This window comes from Strix uralensis, chromosome 1, assembly GCF_047716275.1.
Source record: "Strix uralensis isolate ZFMK-TIS-50842 chromosome 1, bStrUra1, whole genome shotgun sequence".
Classification (NCBI taxonomy): Eukaryota; Metazoa; Chordata; class Aves; order Strigiformes; family Strigidae; genus Strix; species Strix uralensis.
In genome coordinates this window covers 23,036,485-23,055,432 of record NC_133972.1, presented here as the reverse complement: position 1 = coordinate 23,055,432, position 18,948 = coordinate 23,036,485, and the positions used below count along the sequence as shown (strand labels likewise).

Here is an 18,948-nt window from a genome sequence, read left to right as displayed (position 1 = left end):
AGAAAAGCTTCCAGTTGTCAAAAGATGTTTTATTACCCCCACAAAGCCCCACTCCAGGTGCTTAGCGAGAAAGTTCTACAGTTCTGTGGTTTAATTGTCTTCAAATCTTTGGCAGAATTAACTTAATATAATACAATACATTAAGTCAGGGTCTTATTGTAGGTTGTCATTATTTCACATTTAGTTTTAAATTCTATTGTAATTTCTTCTTAAATGTTTCTTGACCATAATCAGTGATCAGAAAAGCATAAAAGAAGAGATTACAATGCAACAGTAAAAGTATTATTCATCCTGTGAAGCACAATGCAACAGTCAAAATCAATGAGAATGCTCTTCTAAGGCCACAGTAAAATTAATATTAAGCATATCTCATTATGTAGTAAACACTCTCTAATGAGAAACACTAATAAGAAAGCAAAATCCCTTTTCTTCAAAAAAAGCTTCAATACACAAGGAAGTGTGATGTGGTACAGGCAAGCCACCGTTCCTACCAACATTCCTACTCAACTGCAAAATTCTGTTTGGTATTAACTACAGGGCTTCCAAATTTCCCAGTTTCATTTTCCCTGTAGAAAGAAAAATGCTCCTTGTTTTAATCACTAAACCAAGCAAAATGTAAAGGCTGTGTACAAGTTATTTTAGCATGAAATGTCAGTATTTAAGTATGTCGCTTATGTGTTGTTTATTATTGGCATTGCAATAGCAGACAGAAGCTTTCATCAGAGTGTGGGGCTCCACTGCTATAGGTGCTATTTTTAGAGCTAATAATATACAAAGTCCTTTTCCTGACTAGTTTATGAGAGAGGAAGCAGCACTACCCCTACATTCAGATGCAAAGCCAAGGTACAAAAAGAGGGACTTACTCTGAGTGTGTATAGAGAACTAAAGTAGAAAGAAAACTAAACAGAGATTTAGAAAGCTTAATTTTTATACTGAAATTGTTTAAAATAAGAAAGCATCATCACCTATACATAATAAAGTTAAGAAACTGGTTACATCAGAAGATCAACAAGACTTGGTGGAACCAGAGTGCAATTCAGAACATGAATTTGGGGAATCTTTCTCTAGACTACAGTTGGACATTTTTCACCAGAAATCACAATCCCAGGACAGAATTGCTAGACTTTGACTATTTCAAAACAACATAGTCTTCTTACCACAACGTGGTAGTTAGATGTACCTACGTTCTCCCGATAAAATTGTTTAATAACTTTGATGCAATCTAATGATGACCACGCTAAAAGAGATTGTGATTTTCATGTTCAGTCATAAAATTTTTCAGGCAATAACCACCACACAGTGTTTTTGTACGCTAGTTGCACTGAATTACAACACAGTCTTTGGACCATACAAGCAAAATTTTATCTTTAAATGCAGATAGAAGCTGAGGACAATACCCTCCCAATTTTTATATGTTTCCTTTTCATTCTTACATCAGAGAGAGATCCAGGAAATGTTTATCATTCTCCAGTGATTTTAGTAGTAAGAAAAGACTTAGAATATAGAATCATAGAATAGTTTGGGTTGGAAGGGACCTTAAGGATCATCTAGTTCCAACCCATAGGCAGGGTCATCTTCCACTAGACTAGGTTGCCCAAAGGCCCCTCCAGCCTGACCTTGACAGGCTTTCTCTAACATTCAAAATGTTACAGGATTAAGCTTTACATTTGACAAGTTATGTTAGTTAAGACATCCTAGTGTTCTTTGTCATTTTATCAAACTTATTTGATAATTTTGTATTCCCTAACATGTATTCAAATTTCAAGTTCACAAGGCACTGTTTTTAAGTAATTAGCTTGAACCTTTTTTGCCTCCAGCTCAATCAATGAGAAAAACAAAGTCGTGGCAATTACTTCCATTTAATTTTAATTAGATGGTACTTCATATTGTAAGAGAATATTGACCAGAAGTAGCTTTCTGCAGATGGATCATATCTGATGCCACTCTTTAGTCTCAACAATTAAGCTTGTAGTAAGACATCTTATAAACATTGGAAATGAAAACACAGAAAAAAACCCACTCTCCCTAATATCTTGCTGTTTCCAGAGTCTCTGCCCCTATGTTACTGCTTTGAACAAGAGCAGCCTTTCTTTGGCAGTTAACACTATTACAGGGCCATGCACAACACTAAAATAGAAGCAATTTTGTAGCTCTGCTCTGTAAACACTTGAATGCACAAAGTTTTAGGATGACTGTTGAAAATAAAACTGTTAAAACAGCATCCAAAAGCTAACATTAAGTCCAAAACCACATAGCAATTTGTGGCCAGTCTTAATGCAGAATATATTCCTATCTTCCCACATATGTCTTGGGATTTCTCCCAATAAACCTTAAAAGCAACTGCTGAACTCTGGCATGCACATGCCTTATTTCACAGGCTTTAACTGTAGCAGCACCATGCAACTTGGCCCACTTGGGATTCAGACCTCAAGGTTTACAACTGTGATAGATGTTAAAAAAGATTTCCTGTCTACCATTCCCACTCTCCACAAAAGGTTAATTTGCAGCATAAGGTCCCTCAGTCTCTGGAGAATTCTATGAGAATAGGATTTTTATTGAACACTCCTTCAGTCCTTTTAGTATACAGACCTCTGACATGGTTCTCTTTGCCTGAATTCCCAAAAGAAAATATCTGTAGTCCAAAGACTCTGAAACAGTTGTTTGAAAAGGGCTGTTTCTATCCTCATGTTCAACTCTTAATACTTCGCCCATAGGCAGGAGCAGCTAGCAGCTGACATATGAATTTCTTACGCAAGTCCTGTCTTGAATTTTTCTTCCTTCTCCCTCTCTTTGCCTAGTCTCAAAAAATCCACCTTTGTATGCAAGGGGAAAGAAGCTAAAAGCAGAAAGAGAGATCTGGGAACACCACAAGTTTCAAGCTTGTTTAGGAATTATGACAGAAGGTGACAAGATAGATGCAGAATTCAGGGATAAGTGATACATGTACTATGTTAAAGACATTTTTGCAAACTTTTTGCCTTTTTTCCTGGAACATCAATAAAAAGTTTATTTCTATAAATACCTTTCCACATCTCTGATGCAATGTGCGGAGCCATAGGTGCAACCATAACGCAGAGTGAAGCCAAAGCATCTTCAAATTCTGTGCTGTGGAGAATAAGAGGCTGAGAAGCTTGCTAAATGAAAAGACAGAAGGAAAAGAAAGTAAATTGTTAAAATCCTGAGGTAGGGGGGAAAGTAGTTTAAATTAAGAAGAAAATGCAGTATTAAAACCTAAAATCAATGTCTATGCTTAGGACAGCGTCATTTCACAATAAACTGGAAATTTATGAAAAGTTCTGGAGAATTAAAATTGCAACTCTTGGTCACAGAGTGCTCTTCTCTAACATTTGGAAGCTAATCCTGAAGAGGCTGATGCAGACCCTTGGGGATCTGCTCTAGTACAGGAGTCTGAGCACAGACCCATCTGGGCAACGGTGGTCCTCAAAAACATTTTGAGTGCTGCCACTTCTAGAAGTGCAATCTTATGTAAAACTAGAGCTATCTGAGAAGACGTGCTTGTATAAGAGAGTCAAACTGTGCTGAATGCAGCATAGTTTTTGTTGAGATAAGGTTCAGTTGTACAGGATCCTAGAGTGGCTTATGTAAAGCTGAATTTAGTGAGAGGTTTTAGAGCTGAAGGAAACTTCAGGAATGAAAATCGCAGCACAGGCTTTTACAGTTTGATGTTCAGATTGCTTTAGTAAAGTGTTCAGCTTCTCTAGTACAGAAGATTTTCCATTTCTTGCAAAAGGTGCTAGACTGACAAAATTGGAACCTTCATTCCTCTATTTATTGTATCTTAGTAGAAAAGATAGAGCACTAAAAGTAACCGGATGAACTTTTTCTTTCTTTGCCTGTTTGAGAGATTACACCCCATGATAAATTCACATTCTGTGTTTATTTTGTAATTCGCTCCTCTAAAGAAACAGCACAGAAAAATGTCAATGCACATCAGCTTATAAGAATTATCTGGTGGCTGTGATGAACACCCCTTCCCATCTACTAGCAAATTGTCCAAAACCGGTGATTTGACACAGACCACAAATATTGTCAGATGGCATCTTCTTATCATCGGTACTAATGAGATCAGTGCAAATTAGATTTGACTAAATTTCAGTAACTACTACTTGCTTTCTATATTTAACCTTCACCCACCTCCCCACTTCCTCTTTCAAATGGGAGCGAAAGAGGAAGTGTCAGCATGCTATACGGAAACTTGTTCTTGAAAGATACTGCACTGACTTCTTTGGTCAAGAAATATGTCAGCGTTCAAAACATCTGTCTGTCTGTAGGACACCAATTTTTATTTATATTTTTTTTATTTATATTTTTTTTAACATTCGCTCATCACCATCCACCAGCCCAAAATGCATATGAACCACTGAGCTGGAGATAAAGAACCGTGTGTCACCTTCCCAACACCACACAGAATCCCAGACTTGTTATCTCAGTACAGCACTTGTGCACATCCCACTTAATTTTTTGTTAAGTTCCTTAAATTTGTCAATAATCTCCTTGGAATCCATAAGGCGTAAGTGGTATTTCAATAAAGAAGTTGCAAAATCCAAATTTTGATTTGATTTCTGGTCTAGATCAGGTTACCATTATATGCCTGAAGGATTGCTCAACCAGATCTAAGAGTAGCAACAAAAATAACGGTAATAGTTTATTATATTTGATCTATCGCCACTGGCTGATAAACAACATAATCTAAATAAAAAATGCTAAAGACCTAAGTTATTTTCACATTTGTTTTAAAAAAGGGAATTTGCAAACTCTAGCAGACAGTTCAGTGGTGAAAGCTGTCTCTGAGGAATGTAAGATTATGTGCAATTTTCTTTGCAAAAAATAACCTTTTCCTTTAAATCAGAATATTTGGTAATTCTATAATATACTACTATACCCAGCTATCTATGCAACTTGGTTAAAAACAAAAGAGAACAAAGAACAGAGCTAAACGAAATGTATTCTTTTGAAATTACAGGATGAGGATGTAAACATCAGAATCTAGTGGCTCTAATACCATCAAGCTCTTCCTGCAAAAATATGTGTTTCAGTGTTATGGTGATACTAGAATGTGCTGCTTTTGAACTGAATAATTCAATGAGGCTCTCGACTTAGTGGCAATGTTTATGTCAGTAGATGACTTACGGAAAGCTGCACCTATAGTTCAGGCAGCTCCTGCTTTGTATAAAGACTTACAGCAACAGGGTCTGAGAGAAAAATACCTTCATTGGTATCGTTACTTACATGGAGTATATTAGTGAGGCTCATCAATCGGGAAATAGCTGCATTGAACAAATGATCCTTTGTGAAGTACTCTGTTACCTTGTATTAGAAGAAAAGGTTTATCACTAATTACTTAAAATTCTCAAACATGGAATACGGGCGTTTTAAATGAAAAAGAATTATTGATAATCAATTGAAATTTGTGAAATACGCCCATCTTACCTCTTACATGAAAATCACTCTGGCATGCAAACACATCGTATATGCAATCACATGTGTGCATGTGTATATAATAATCATATAAAAATTCAGTTGACTAGCTTTCCCTCTGTTTCAGGATTTTAAAAGCTTCAAGCAATGCCAATGAGAACTGTGTATTAGTAATCGCTCTCTATTTCCTTTAATAAAATATATTCCCTTTGCCCCTACAAGAGGCCTTCATATTTGGAAATCCAGTTATGTTGGTGAAAGCTTGTCCGTAGATTGCAAGATTATAATTCTAAAGTCTGTTAAAAGACCTGGAAGGTCCCTCACCACAGACTTTCAATCAGGAGAAGTTTTTATCTGTAGAAAAATATTTTAAGTTAATTTTGCATTTATTTATGTCTCCTTCTAAGTCCTGCATAACTGAATTGACACTAATCATCAGCGTGAGACAGCACATAAAAAGAGACGAACAATCATTTTAGTAATTTTTTTTTTTTAGGATATGCCAATATATTTTCACCAAGAACTTTTTTTCATTCTATATGAAACATCAGGCATGATAATGAGGTGTGAAGCAAACAGATCAAAAAGCTCTGTTAGGGATAACCTGCATAACTCACCTATAGCTTTGCTACTAGAAATGGAGTTATTTGAAACCCAGATCGATAACTTCTTAATGCCATAACGTTTCATCCTTTCAAGGAGGCACACAGGACAGAAATTTTGCCAATCTAAATCTTACTACTTTGCAAAAAAGTTCTGTCCCACAGAATTTGAAGGTAAATGAAACTACTTATATAGAGAATAATTAACTTAAAAATTATTAACCTCTCATCTGGAGAAAAAGCTTTTGGCTCTGTAAGTCAAGCATACAGTTTTAGCATAAGCAGCAACTTATTTAGTCATTTACAACCTATGTAAGTGTTTCTTTTAACCTCAGAAATCACCAGATTCTTCTGCTCCCAGATCTTTCTGGCTTCAGCCTTCTCTTTCTTATTCAGAAGTTCAGGATTAGGCATGGTTCCTGAAGTCCTTGCTTCAATAAGTTTGGTTACAAGCATCCAGAGGCGCGTCTGCCATCTCTGAACGCCTGGCATAGCATCAGCTGAGATTAATGAAAGATTGCAGAAATAAATTTCAGTTACAATGAATGAATCCAAAACTTTGAAGAAAAGCAGAAAGGAAACGGAATGCTAAACATTTTTTACAAAACCCCTGTATTTTAAATTAAAAATGTCAGTGCAATTAAAAATGTCTTTACAAATAATGCTGGGTTGCTTTAATGGAAAGAAATCAATAAGATAAAAGTATCTTTCTGCAATGACTTTAAAAATAAATATATACAGCAAGAATATTTGCTAAATCCGTAAAATAACCCATGTCAGTGTTGCTCATCTTGTGTTTTAATGACTCAACAAAACATGCTCTCATTTTTCAAACTCATGGAAGAATACAAACATACATATATATACACACATGTATGCACACACATATTTTTTAAATTGAGAGGTTCCTTCTAAAATTTGATTTTAGAAATTACATATACTTTTGTTGCTACAGAAATGCTACTGTGCTAATGAGTATAGGCTCTAATCTTTGGTACCACCTTTTGACACAGCTTAGTTTGGGATGGGGAGATTATAAAGCTGTTCACCCTGACCCTGCAGGTGTCAGTCCCCCTCCATGGCTGCTCTAAGAATGTGTTTCTGTGACCTAGGGACTGTGCTACAGAGAGATCCCAAGCTACTCCTGCTCACAGCCAGGTCCTCCATGTGGTATGGTGCAGGGCCACCACTGAAGGTATGGCTTGAGGTGTGGCACTGATATGGCTTTAGCTCTCTCTTCCAGACACGTCATGTTTCTACTAGACTGCACAGCACTACATCACATTGCACTGCACAGTATCAACACATCCTAAGATGTCCCAGCTGGCAAGAGCTTCCAACTCTGCTCTGGCAACTGCACTTGAAAAGACTGCCAGGGCTACTGCTAAGCTGGGAGAATTAGAAGACATGTGAGTGACTGTAATACAGGTAGATTATCTGTCTGATTACACTAGATGAAAGACTTCCTGCACATCTGGGAACAGTAAAATAGAACCTGATTGACTATGTCTGCATGATTCTCATGAACTCTCATTGGTGGGACTGGGAGTACGATGCTCTCTCCAAACCTTCCATCTCCTGTTCATGCCAGAAGCATGTAGATCATCTAGACACGGTATGCTTCTCTTTATCTGAACTGTAGTAACGGTGTAATAAGCTGGTGGGGAAGTTTGACCACATCTGGTCCCACATAGTCTGGAAGACTGCTTGTCCACACCAGGGGAGAGGGGTAGAGAATGACATGAGGCCCTGCCTTCATGCCCACCACTGAAAAGACAATGAATCGAGTCTGCAGGGCAATCCTCAAAAGGCTATCAAAACACATCCACTGAAGAGAAGGATCATGGCAACTGAAAATCTGTATTTAATATTCTCTTGTCACGTCCCGCTCAGATGAGGGAGACAAGTGACTCAGATTTGTAAATCCCCAACGGAGCAGACAACGGAGAGACAAGTGTCAAAGTCCAAACATTTATTGACTTCCCACAATGTACTAATTGGTCACAGGATAATTGGCTAAGTATATAACGAGTTGTGGCAAGCAATACAGTATGCCTTGCATTTCTTAATGGTAGTGAAGGAAAAGGGGAAAAAGGAAAGGAGTGAGATGAAGGAAATAGAGGAATAGAGATCACTGGTCTGGGTTCCTGCATTGATCCCACCAGTGAGGGTTCCAGGAGGCATCCGTCTTCTTCACTTCACTCCACTCTCTGGGGCCCCCCCTCCTCTTTCCTCCCCCTTGATTTAGACACGCTTTCCTTGGGTCCGTCCCCTAGGTTGACCTACATACCTACATATCCCATGTATGGGGAGGGGTAAGGTATTTCGTGGGATGATGTAATTAGCATGATGTTGTTAGTCTTCGTTAGCATATTCAGGGATATCATATATTAACTTTAATATGCATTTCGTGGATAATGAAGCAAAGGTCATTCACTGGACAGATGGCCCTTGAAATCTGGCCAGGTGTACCAGAGCAGAACCGTCCTGTCTCCCCTCCAGATGCATCCTGTGTTATTTGGGCAGTCTTATCAGCTTCGACCTCCACACTATCCACCCCGTGACTGTAGTTTCGTCTTGCGAGTGTTTGAGGCATTCCTTAGCTTGGAGGGCCTCCACTCCCCCTGCTAACTTTTATGTCTTTCTCAGGCTGTTTTTCTCAGTCCGTGTTTCTCGCAGGCCTGTTTTTACAAGTTGTCTCTCACATCTCTGAATAAGACAATTTTCTATATTGGGTTTGCATGGCAAGGTTTTGGTAGTGGGGAGGCACAGGGGTGGCTTCTGTGAGAAGCTGCTAGAAGCTTCCCCTGTGTCCAATAGAGCCAATGTCAGCCGACTCCAAGATGGACCCACTGTTGTCCAAGGCTGAACCCACCAGCGATGGTGGTAGCACCTCCAGACAACATATTTATGAAGGGGAAAAAAAACTCTGTGGGAACCTGCAGCTGGAGAGAGGAATGAGAATATGTGAGAAAATCAATTCTGCAGACACCAAGGTCAGTGAAGAAGATGGAGGAGGTGCTCCATCTCTGCTGGAGCAGAGATTCCCCTGCAGCCCGTGGTGCAGACCATGGTGAGGCAGCTGTGCCCTGCACCCATGGAGGTTAACGGTGGAGCAGATCTCCACCTGCAGCCTGTGGAGGACCCCACGCTGGAGCAGGAGGATGCACCCAAAGGAGGCTGTGACCCTGTGGAGAGCCTGTGCCAGAGCAGGCTCCTGGCAGGACCTGTGGCCCCATGGAGAGAGGAGCCCACACTGGAGCAGGTTTGCTGGCAGGACTTGTGACCCCATGGGGGACCCATGCTGGAGCAGTCTGCTCCTGAAGGACTGCACTCCGTGGGAGGGAACAAAGATGGAGCAGTTGGTGAAGAACTGCAGCCCGTGGAAAGGACTCACGTTGGGGGAGTTCGTGGAGGACTGTCTCCTGTGGGAGGGACCCCACGCTGGAGCAAGGGAAGAGTGTGAGGAGGAAGAAGCGGCACAGACAACGTGTGATGAACTGACCACAAACCCCATTCCCTGTTCCCCTGTGCCACCCAGGGGGAGGAGGTAGAGAAATCGGGAGTGAAGTTGAGCCCAGGAAGAAGGGAGGGGTGGGGGGAAGGTGTTTTAAGATTTGGTTTTATTTCTCATTACCCTACTCTGATTTGATCGGTAATAAATTAAATTAATTTCCCTGAGTTGAGTCTGTTTTGCCTGGGATGGTAACTGGTGAGTGATCTCCCTTTCCTTATCTCAATCCATGAGCCTTTCATCATATTTTTCTCCCCCTGCCCAGCTGAGGAGGGGGGGGTGATAGAGCGGCTTCATGGGCACCTGGCATGCAGCCAAGGTCAAACCCACCAGAACTTGCTTGATTTCTTCAATTTAAACATTCGTTATTTTGTTATCATTACGAAATTCAGAGCAAAGCTTAAAGATTTAAGAGATGCTTTTCACCTACTTTCCATTTTTCTCCCCTGGAAGTATCTTTAGGCTGCTACCATCTCCTTTTGTTCCTATCTTCCAATACTCTTTTGACACGACATGACTTCAAAATATTTCTTTGTATTTCTCAAGTGGTAAACAGGTTGGTTTGAATAACTGAATGCATTTTTGCTACCATTATACTTGCACATACTTAGCTTTCTTAAAAAATGTTCAACCACCAAGCTCTAGTATACTTTGCAACTATGATTTTGTACCCAGTTCTCACACTAATTATTCCATTTTCAAGATGGACAAATACGGCAAAACGATTGTGTGTCACTGAATTAGCTGCTTCAGAGGAAATTATGTACCTGTGTACTGTTAGTGATGCAGGAGTTAAAGCCTGATTCCAGGTTGGTTTTTTTAAGAGACCTTTTCATATGCCTAGCTCTGTACAGTTGTGATTAGATGGTGACAGAAAGCCAACTGAGAAAAGTCATAAAGCCCACTCCTCCAGTACATACAATAGTGCAATAATATATAAATGAATACATATGAATATAAAGGGTGACAAATACCAACTGAAATAATGTTTAGTGCAGGCTGAACTAAGTAGCAAGAAGCTAACAAGAGAAAGAATGAGGTAGTACACCTTTTAAACCAGGCATGGAGTGTTTTATTAAAGCCTTATGCAACAAGAGGGCTAGATTTAACTGTATGCATAAGACTACATTAAAATGTGTGAACCACAGTAGATAAAAAAAAATTAAGATCTGTCAGTATGACAAACTGCATGATGGCAGTAAATAAGTGCATAGGAGGGTAAATCTGAACTTATTCAAGAAATAAGCTTATAAAAATGTCATGTGTGTACAAATATTAGTTACTGGGAACTCTGATTATCTTCTAGTGAGATCCTTCTAAGAAGTATTTCATAGCCCAGCCTACAAAAGCCATTGCATACGAGTGTAAATAAATGGAAATAATAAAATATTGCAGTTTTATCTGTAATCTGATATGATTAAAAAAGCAGCTTATTACAAAGAAAAAAATCATAAAATCATCATTTTCAGTCAATCGTAGCTAATAAAAAAATAAGGTTTGCAGAAGAAAATACCACTTAAGAAATACTTTTCATACATCCTTTTAGCTCATAAGAGGTAAGCTGCTTGCAATAATCTTGCAAGCCTGCCTCTCAGTGACAGCTTTGTGACCCTCTCTGTTTTAAAAGAAACAAACAATAAAACCTGCTCATTATACTTTTTTGATTCAGTTGTTCCAAAAATTGGGCATGAAGAATTGTATTAATTTTGTGTTTAAAATATAACACACTGGAAAAAAACAAACCAAACCAAAACAACAGAAACAATCCAACTTACTTTTAGCATCCCACAAAATATCTTGTTCTGGAGGAGCAGCAAACAGAATGTAAAGACGTAGGGTGTCAATGCCATACTCTTTCACTAATTTTTCAGGGTCTATTCCATTGTGCTTAGATTTGCTCATTTTTTCCCAAGTAACTTGGAGCTTCTCACCAGTGTTTAGGTGAACTGGTTCAGTTCCTAAATATTAAGACATATGGAAAGTATTAAACCAAATTTTGCTTATTTTTAACAGCAATTAATGTTGTTCCCTAAGCCTAAGAAGAAACAACTATTTTTAGTTGGGGGTTTTGGTTTCCAAACAGCTTAAAGAGGAAAAACACCCATTGTAAACACCCTCTTCCCTCTCAGGTTTTTCCTACTCTAATGTTTTAACACAATTAGTACCCAAATGCTTCCACATTACATCCAGAAAGTCTCCTTCTATCATCTGGAAGCTGTATCTGGCACTCACCCTATGTGCTACCTTGATAGCCCCTGAGATTTAAGCATTGTTATAACCATGACATCTAAAACCTTCTAGACAGGTGTACTGATTTGGTACAATTCTGACCTGCACTTAGGTTTTACAAACACCAGATTTAATAGGTTTCAATTGCAGTAAGTTATCCTGACAAGAACATGCCTTCTGTGAGATGGAAAGGGGCATTTACACTGATAAAGGTGCGACCAAGCAAAACCACCTGCTACAGAAAAGCCCTAGCTTTTCTGAAAGAAAACAGGATAGCAGACAGTGGTAAACGTAAGTTTTGTTTGTTTGGTTTTTATCTGATTTATCAGGTTTGTATGCAGGAGAAGAACAGTGAAAACAAGGTTGTGCGAGAGGAGTGATTACGGGAGGCAAATATGACCAAACCACTCTTGCTGCTACAGGTCCCCAAGGACTTGCTGCTCCAGCTTATGCAGTGAAAGCACTGGAAAGGACTTGAGAAAGAGCACTTTTTCCTATACCTGTTCTACCTTCCTAATATCTACTGAATACATTAACATCTGTGTTAGCTTTGCCACAATGTTTTTGTAGGTCACCTGTTTGCTGGGACTACTAGCTCCATTCAGCAAGCTGCTGAGCACTGTCTTATCAAAACTGACTTCTGCTCTTTTGGACTATCCTGGAGCTAAAATAAAACTATAGCACTGTTTATGTGTTTGGATGCAATTAGAAACTGCTGGATTAGTAGGGTCTCCATGCACTCAGCAGTGCATATGGATCCAAAAATCACAGAAGTTGCTCTCCAGTTCAAATATTACAAGGATTCATTTTCTCTTCCAAATTTTCCCAGCACTGAGACTTGTACACCAAAGCAGTCCCTAACTTTCTGGATGTACCTATGCTGATTTTCCCATGCAGTCTCTCTTACCAGTGAGATCAACCTCCTCTCTCTTCAAACACTGGCCTGTTGTTGTTAGTCTGAATGTCTGATTCTTGATAAGACCTTGAACCAAGAGCTTATGGAAAGGCTCCCTAAGGATGGAAGGAAAAAGAAACTTGTCTGTTGAAAAGAGCTGTCAAAAGCACACTTAATGATAAGCCTCAGGTGTTGAGCCAATCAGGCACAATTATTTAATGAAACAAGAATTTCAAGTTGACTATACATAAATGGTTGTCACCTTAGAAAGAGTACTTTGTGCATTTATTCATGGTGGCTGGCTGGCAAGTATTTATTTGTATTCTGCACACATTCTTGCATCCCAATTTAGTACTAAGTTATTCTACCATCACTTTCCAAATTAGCATATGGATAATGCACACAAGTTTCTTGGCCAACAGCACAATTTCACTAACTTCAAGATAAATCCCCATGTGTAAAAGCACTCAAGTACCCGGCCTCAGTATCTTACAAATATTTAGTTACAGCTTCTCTCAGAGGAGCACAGTATTTTGAACCAATCAAAATCTTGCTGCACATTTCTTTCTATAAACAGAGAAGATAGCTTCTCTAACATAAGCACCTACATGCCTTGTCCCTTTGTAGAAGTAGCCATGAAGACCTAGCTGTAAGAAAAAAGTACACTAGCAAAGTAGCAATACTGGAAAGTTCGTATGTCAAGTGAATCAATTTTTTAGCATCTTGAACATTAAAACTTTACATCAGGAAGAGTAAACTCTCATCAAATGTGTGCATGATAAAGCTAAAAAGAGTCTTAAAAGCACCAAAGCTAAAGGCAGTAGTGCACTCAGCAAAAAATAAACTCTAAGTAAACACTGCTCTAGTTGACAGATACATTATTGCAGTCACCTCCTTTAATGATTTTGCATTTCTAATTCATTGAGTCAGATGTCTGTCACTGTTTTCACTGAAAAAAAGACAACAAAATTAATCTCTAGAGGTTTTGGTGCCCACTCAATAGGCCTGGAAAGTAAGGCAGTTCTAACAGCAGCTCCAGTGGGCCAGGGAGGAGATATGGAGCGAGACCCAGAAAGCATACACAGTCTGGGCAGCCTTCTTGGATCCTCTAACACAAAGACGTTGGTGACCATCATTTTGGAGGATGTGCTAATCAGCTCTGGTTACCACCTCCTAATGCTCCCCTGTGCTCAACATTAAGCAATCTGAATCCTTCACACTTTCACCTAAAAAAGCCCCACATAGCTACCAATATAACTTAACCTAAAAAGGATGCATTACTCCTATTTACATATTTTTTTAAAAGCTAGAATAAATCCATCTAAAGAAGACACAGTAAAAGCAGACTTCCACATTTTACTTCACGTGTACAAAAAAATCATAATCCAAAAGACTACTCACTTTTAAGGAATTTAGTATTTTACATTATTAGGAAATATAAATTATATGACAATTTATCCATTATTTAAAACACAGTAATTTATTTAATAATACAGTATTATTAAATTATATAACAATTATGCATGTTTTAACTGTATTAAAGCAGGTATCTTCCAAGTACTAGTCTCTAAACCCTTTTGATGACTCTGAATTAAGGAGATATTTGAAAGAAAAGCCTTAAAGTGGGAGAGAGAAAGTGACAGGCTTCATACTTTATCTTCAACATATTCATGTTCGAACATGAGTTTCCTTCCTTGCATATTTTGTATACTTGTAAATATTGTGCAAGTACTGGCACATAGTGGTGTACTGTTCAGTCACCAATCAGTACAAGTCTCTGTCATGCCACCTGGTTTTATCAACAATGTTAAGTAAGAGTAGAAATTCAAGCATCTCTAAATATTTTCTAGACGGTATTTCACAAGCTGCCTCAAAAATCCTGTTGTTCAGAAATAAAGCAACTTAAGATGAAAAGTGAAGTCAAATTTAGACAGTACAAACAAGAAAAAGTATTTTAAAAATAGGAGGCAATAGCTATCTAAAATCTCAAATAATTATCTCAAATTATCCAAGTGAATTAGAAGATGAAAATCAGGAACAAAAACCTTGTAATCCTATCATCAACAAATGGTGGGAGAATGCTTCAGGAGATAACTGTTCAGGGTAAGTTTCTTCTACAAACTAAAGACATTACACTAAGGAAAAATAAAAATAATTTTTCCCCCTATCATTCAGTACTTCAGTCTAAGATCTCAAACAGGTATTAAAATAGCTACACTTGCTGCTATCTAAAATAAAGCTAATGAGGTAGCCAGAACATCCAAATTAGATAGGGCTCTCCACTGGAAATGATTTTTCAAGGAACACATATTTTTAATGACAAAGAGTTAGTTCAGATCATATGCCAAGTTATTAAAGCTCAGTGAAGGAATGAGCATTTCCTATTTTTGTTTATGCTGACAGAGGCTACAAAAATGCAATACAAAATACATTACCAAGTATGGGGAAAAAAACTCCCATGTGTTCCTAGTGGGAGACCGCAGGAGAATGGAGACATGCCCAAAATGAGAAATCCAGAGCCCATCAATAAACACAGGGCTCAGAAACAACTTGAGCCCTGTACTGAATTTCTCCTGAAGTGTAGTGATTTTGCCAGTGCTGTGGTGGCTCCATCTCACGGTCACATGCAGAATTACACTTTAATTTACAGTAATAAAATCACACACCTAAAACCTTCCCCTTCAGAGAAAGCGATGTGTTTCTTGGCTGCAGAAGGGAACTGACAAGACGCCACAGCACATCAGGTGTGATGCAATTCCGACCTAAATACTGCAGCACCCAGGCATGGCCTGGTGTCATAAATACCTCCTGAGCCATACCACTGTGAACAACTGAAATTAAGCTATGTGCAGACAGATGGACATTTCCAGCACAGTAAATGAAGAAGTAGCTTGAGTTTCTTTGAATGCTCAATCACATTTCAGATTGTAAGGATGCTGGAATGGGATATGCCCTCACCAGTCCATGAAGTAAGTTTGTGCTCATGCTGGATGGAGTATGGGCACTGGGGCCTTAGTTGTGTGCGGTTTTTAATCATGTTGTAGGTCAGATCTCACCTGGGAAGTCTGCCTGACACCTCTGAAAAGGGTCAGCTGTGCCATGAAGTGTGTAATCCATCTTTTTCCTTTCAGTAATGTTCACATACAGGTTCATCTCTATGACAGACCAATCTCTCTGTATAGGAGCACACAATGGATGGATGGGCAAGTGTTAATGACAGATCAGAAACTCCTGCTCAGTGCCATGGCCTCATGCTCCTCGCTCTGCTCCGGTGCAAGGTGAATAGCAGGACTTTCAATCCCATTACAAATGACCTGGCTGGAAGGACTGTGTGGAGCCTGCAACAGCGATAAACAGCAGACTCGGAAGAAGGGATAGTCCTAGCAAGGGAGCTCACTGCATGTATTTGCATCCTGCACCTTTAGAAAGGCTGAGGGAGCCCCATGCTGTGCCCTAGAGTGAAGACAAGACCTTGGTCAGTCACTGTCAGCTGAGTTCAGGTGCTTGTGAAACCTGCTGTTAGATCTAGCTGCAACAATCCGGCAACCCTGTGGAAGGCCAGAATAGAAGTGATTGGAGGATGTGGGAGCTGATCATTTTAGGCAGAAAACTATCAAACAATATTGAATGTTTGAGATTTTACACAGTCAATAGCTGAGCACCTTTACTTAAAATCAACACTAGTGATAAAGTTCCTAATGAATGCAGAGAAGCTCTAACATCCTTCCTTCACAGATAAGCTATTTCTGTCACACACATATCTTTTTTTATTCTGTACTGCAGCTATGTGAAAACAGTGCCTTCTTACTCAATAGATTTGCTCTCTATCATGGTCAAATCTGCTGATTTAATGGCAACAATAAACTTGTTTATTGCTTTATAACCCTTCAGGGACAATGTGCTAGATCCCATTTCCAATTATGCATCAGACGGAACCGATTACTAAAGTCTAGGGAAGAGCCGAATTCTATGTAACTTGTACTTGGAGTAATACAGTTGAGCAGGTGTAACTGAGTGTGTCAGCACACACTTGCCATGGTGGATTAAGCTGAAACAGATGAGGAGGTTGCTGGTCCCAGCTGCCTACCTGGCTCCTCTCCCAGCAGTGGTCACAGCTGGGAGGGCTGACTGGCTTGTGAATTAATTCTAGAACCGATGCACTTTATAGACCAGATTGCTAACACAAAATTACATCAATTTGGGCTTAATCTGTTATCACATGTACCAATACCCAGAGGGTGCCATTTATTCTGCGTTGTCATTACTGAGGAAATGAGTAACATTTCCTGCCATCTCCAGTTCAATGCAATAAAAAAACAATGCCCATCTTCAGGAGATATTTAAATTATATTGACACCTTTACAATTTTAGATGCCTTACAAACATTGCATTTTCTATGGAAGCACGTGTGATATCTTTAAATGCCTATTTTATGTATGATGTCTATAATATTTCTATAATAATGTACATCATATTTGAAGACATTGCTCTGAAAATCTAAACTACAGAATTGTAAACTTTTGTTTTCAATTTCATTATTATATTAATAGCCATTAATATAGAATTAAAGACTATCAGGAAATATTTCAGTGGATTTGAAAGTCAGAGGATAGGAGCCAAACAATGAAAATTTCCATGAAGAAAACCTATCAAAATGAAAAGTTACTACAGATTAATAGGGGAATCATAAAAATTTGTCAGGATACTAGATAACAATTTAAATGGTGGCAGCTCTCATTAACTGAGATATAGCACAATTTTACTAATTTCATCAGTGAACAAGACCTGAGCTACTTGGGAAAGATTGAAAAATGCACAAGGGGGCAGTGTTTTTTAAGATTTTAATGTTTTCCTTCGGCACTGTGGGCTTCAACACCATGACTTTAAGCTTCCTAACAATAAGCTTGCTGTTTCTAACTACCCTTTTCAGATCTCTTAGACCACCAGCCTTTGAGCAGTCCTAACAGAAGGCTGAGCAAAAGTGGCTTCTGGCAATGTAAAACATTTAAAACGCATAGTAATATTTATAAAGGAGTTGCAATTTCCACATCAAAACAAAATCCTGATTTGACTTCATGGCTTAAGAGCACCTAATGCTTTAACTTGCATAGAGCTAAAGCAAGCAAACAATTTTGTGCATGATGATGAATTTGTTACAGTCATCTTGCAGTCTGAGCACACGTAGAAGCAGTAGAAACAACAGATCCTAGGGGCAATGCTGTAACGTATCTTCACATGTGCAACAGTTCTTGAGATTGTATATGGTGTCAAAGGAATTCTCCACAGTCTTGCAAACTACTTTTACAGAAAGAAATTTTTATTTTCTCTGCTATTGTCACTAGACATAGTCAGCGCTGAAGCATTTTTTTTAATTAAGTTAGAGTTTTCTTCTGCAATTTAGCATATTTAGACCAGTCTACACTACACAGCTTTGGTACTACTGCTCTGTCACAGTGGAATGTAAACAAAACACATTCCAAATTAATACAGCTGCAGAATCACCGTGTCTTAAAATAATGTAGGTTGGAAGGGACCTTTGGAAGTCATTTGGTCCAACTCCTTTCTCACAGCAGACCTAACTTCAGGTTGCTCAGGGCCCCGTCCAACTGAGTTTTGAAAATATCCAGTGATGGAGATCCCACCACCTCTCTGGTCAAACTACTCCAGTCTGATCACCTTCACTGTCAGAACTATTTTCCTTCTGACCAGCTGGACTTTGCAGCAATCTGTGACTGTTACTCTTTTCCTTTCTCAGTACATCTCTGAGAAGAGCCTGGTTCTGTCTCTTCTATAAACATCCTTTAGGTAGCAGTAGACAGCAATTACATTCCCTCCTTAGTCTTCTCCACGGTGAACATGCCCAACTCCCTTAGCCTCTCCTTGTATGCCATATGCTCCAGCCCCTGACTATCTCAGTGCTCCTCCACTAGATCCTCTTCAGTTTGACAATGTCCCTCACACTGGGGGGGCAGGGCTCAAAACCAGACACAATATTCCAGAGGTACCTTCCTGAGTGATGAACAGAGATAATCAAAGCTGGACATGGTTTTGCTAATGCAGCACAGTATACTCTCACGCCAACTGCTGACTCACACCTAACTTGCTGTTCATCAGGACCCCTAAAGTCCTTCTCGGTTGTAATCCCTCCCTGCACAGTCGGCACAGCCCCAGCTGTTTCTGTGCGTAATCTGCTCCATGTACTTGTGATTCCTGTCAGCACTTCAGACTTGCTTCTTCAACTCATCAAAGTTCTCTGCACAGCAGCTCTG

The 18,948-nt window shown here is 39.1% G+C and overlaps 1 protein-coding gene across 9 annotated transcripts in view; it reads right to left on the bottom strand.

The window, feature by feature from the left end:
• The window catches only part of LARS2 (leucyl-tRNA synthetase 2, mitochondrial), a 145,643-nt gene that overhangs the window by 11,542 nt on the left and 115,153 nt on the right, over positions 1–18,948 (bottom strand). For all 9 annotated transcript variants that reach the window (XM_074859389.1, XM_074859416.1, XM_074859408.1 and 6 more), the window contains 5 exons: positions 12,692–12,795; positions 11,331–11,513; positions 6,372–6,541; positions 5,251–5,328; positions 3,023–3,134 (listed from right to left, as the gene is read on the bottom strand). In XM_074859389.1, the coding sequence (XP_074715490.1) occupies positions 3,023–3,134; positions 5,251–5,328; positions 6,372–6,541; positions 11,331–11,513; positions 12,692–12,795 (647 nt within the window). The remainder of the gene's footprint in view (positions 1–3,022; positions 3,135–5,250; positions 5,329–6,371; positions 6,542–11,330; positions 11,514–12,691; positions 12,796–18,948) is intronic.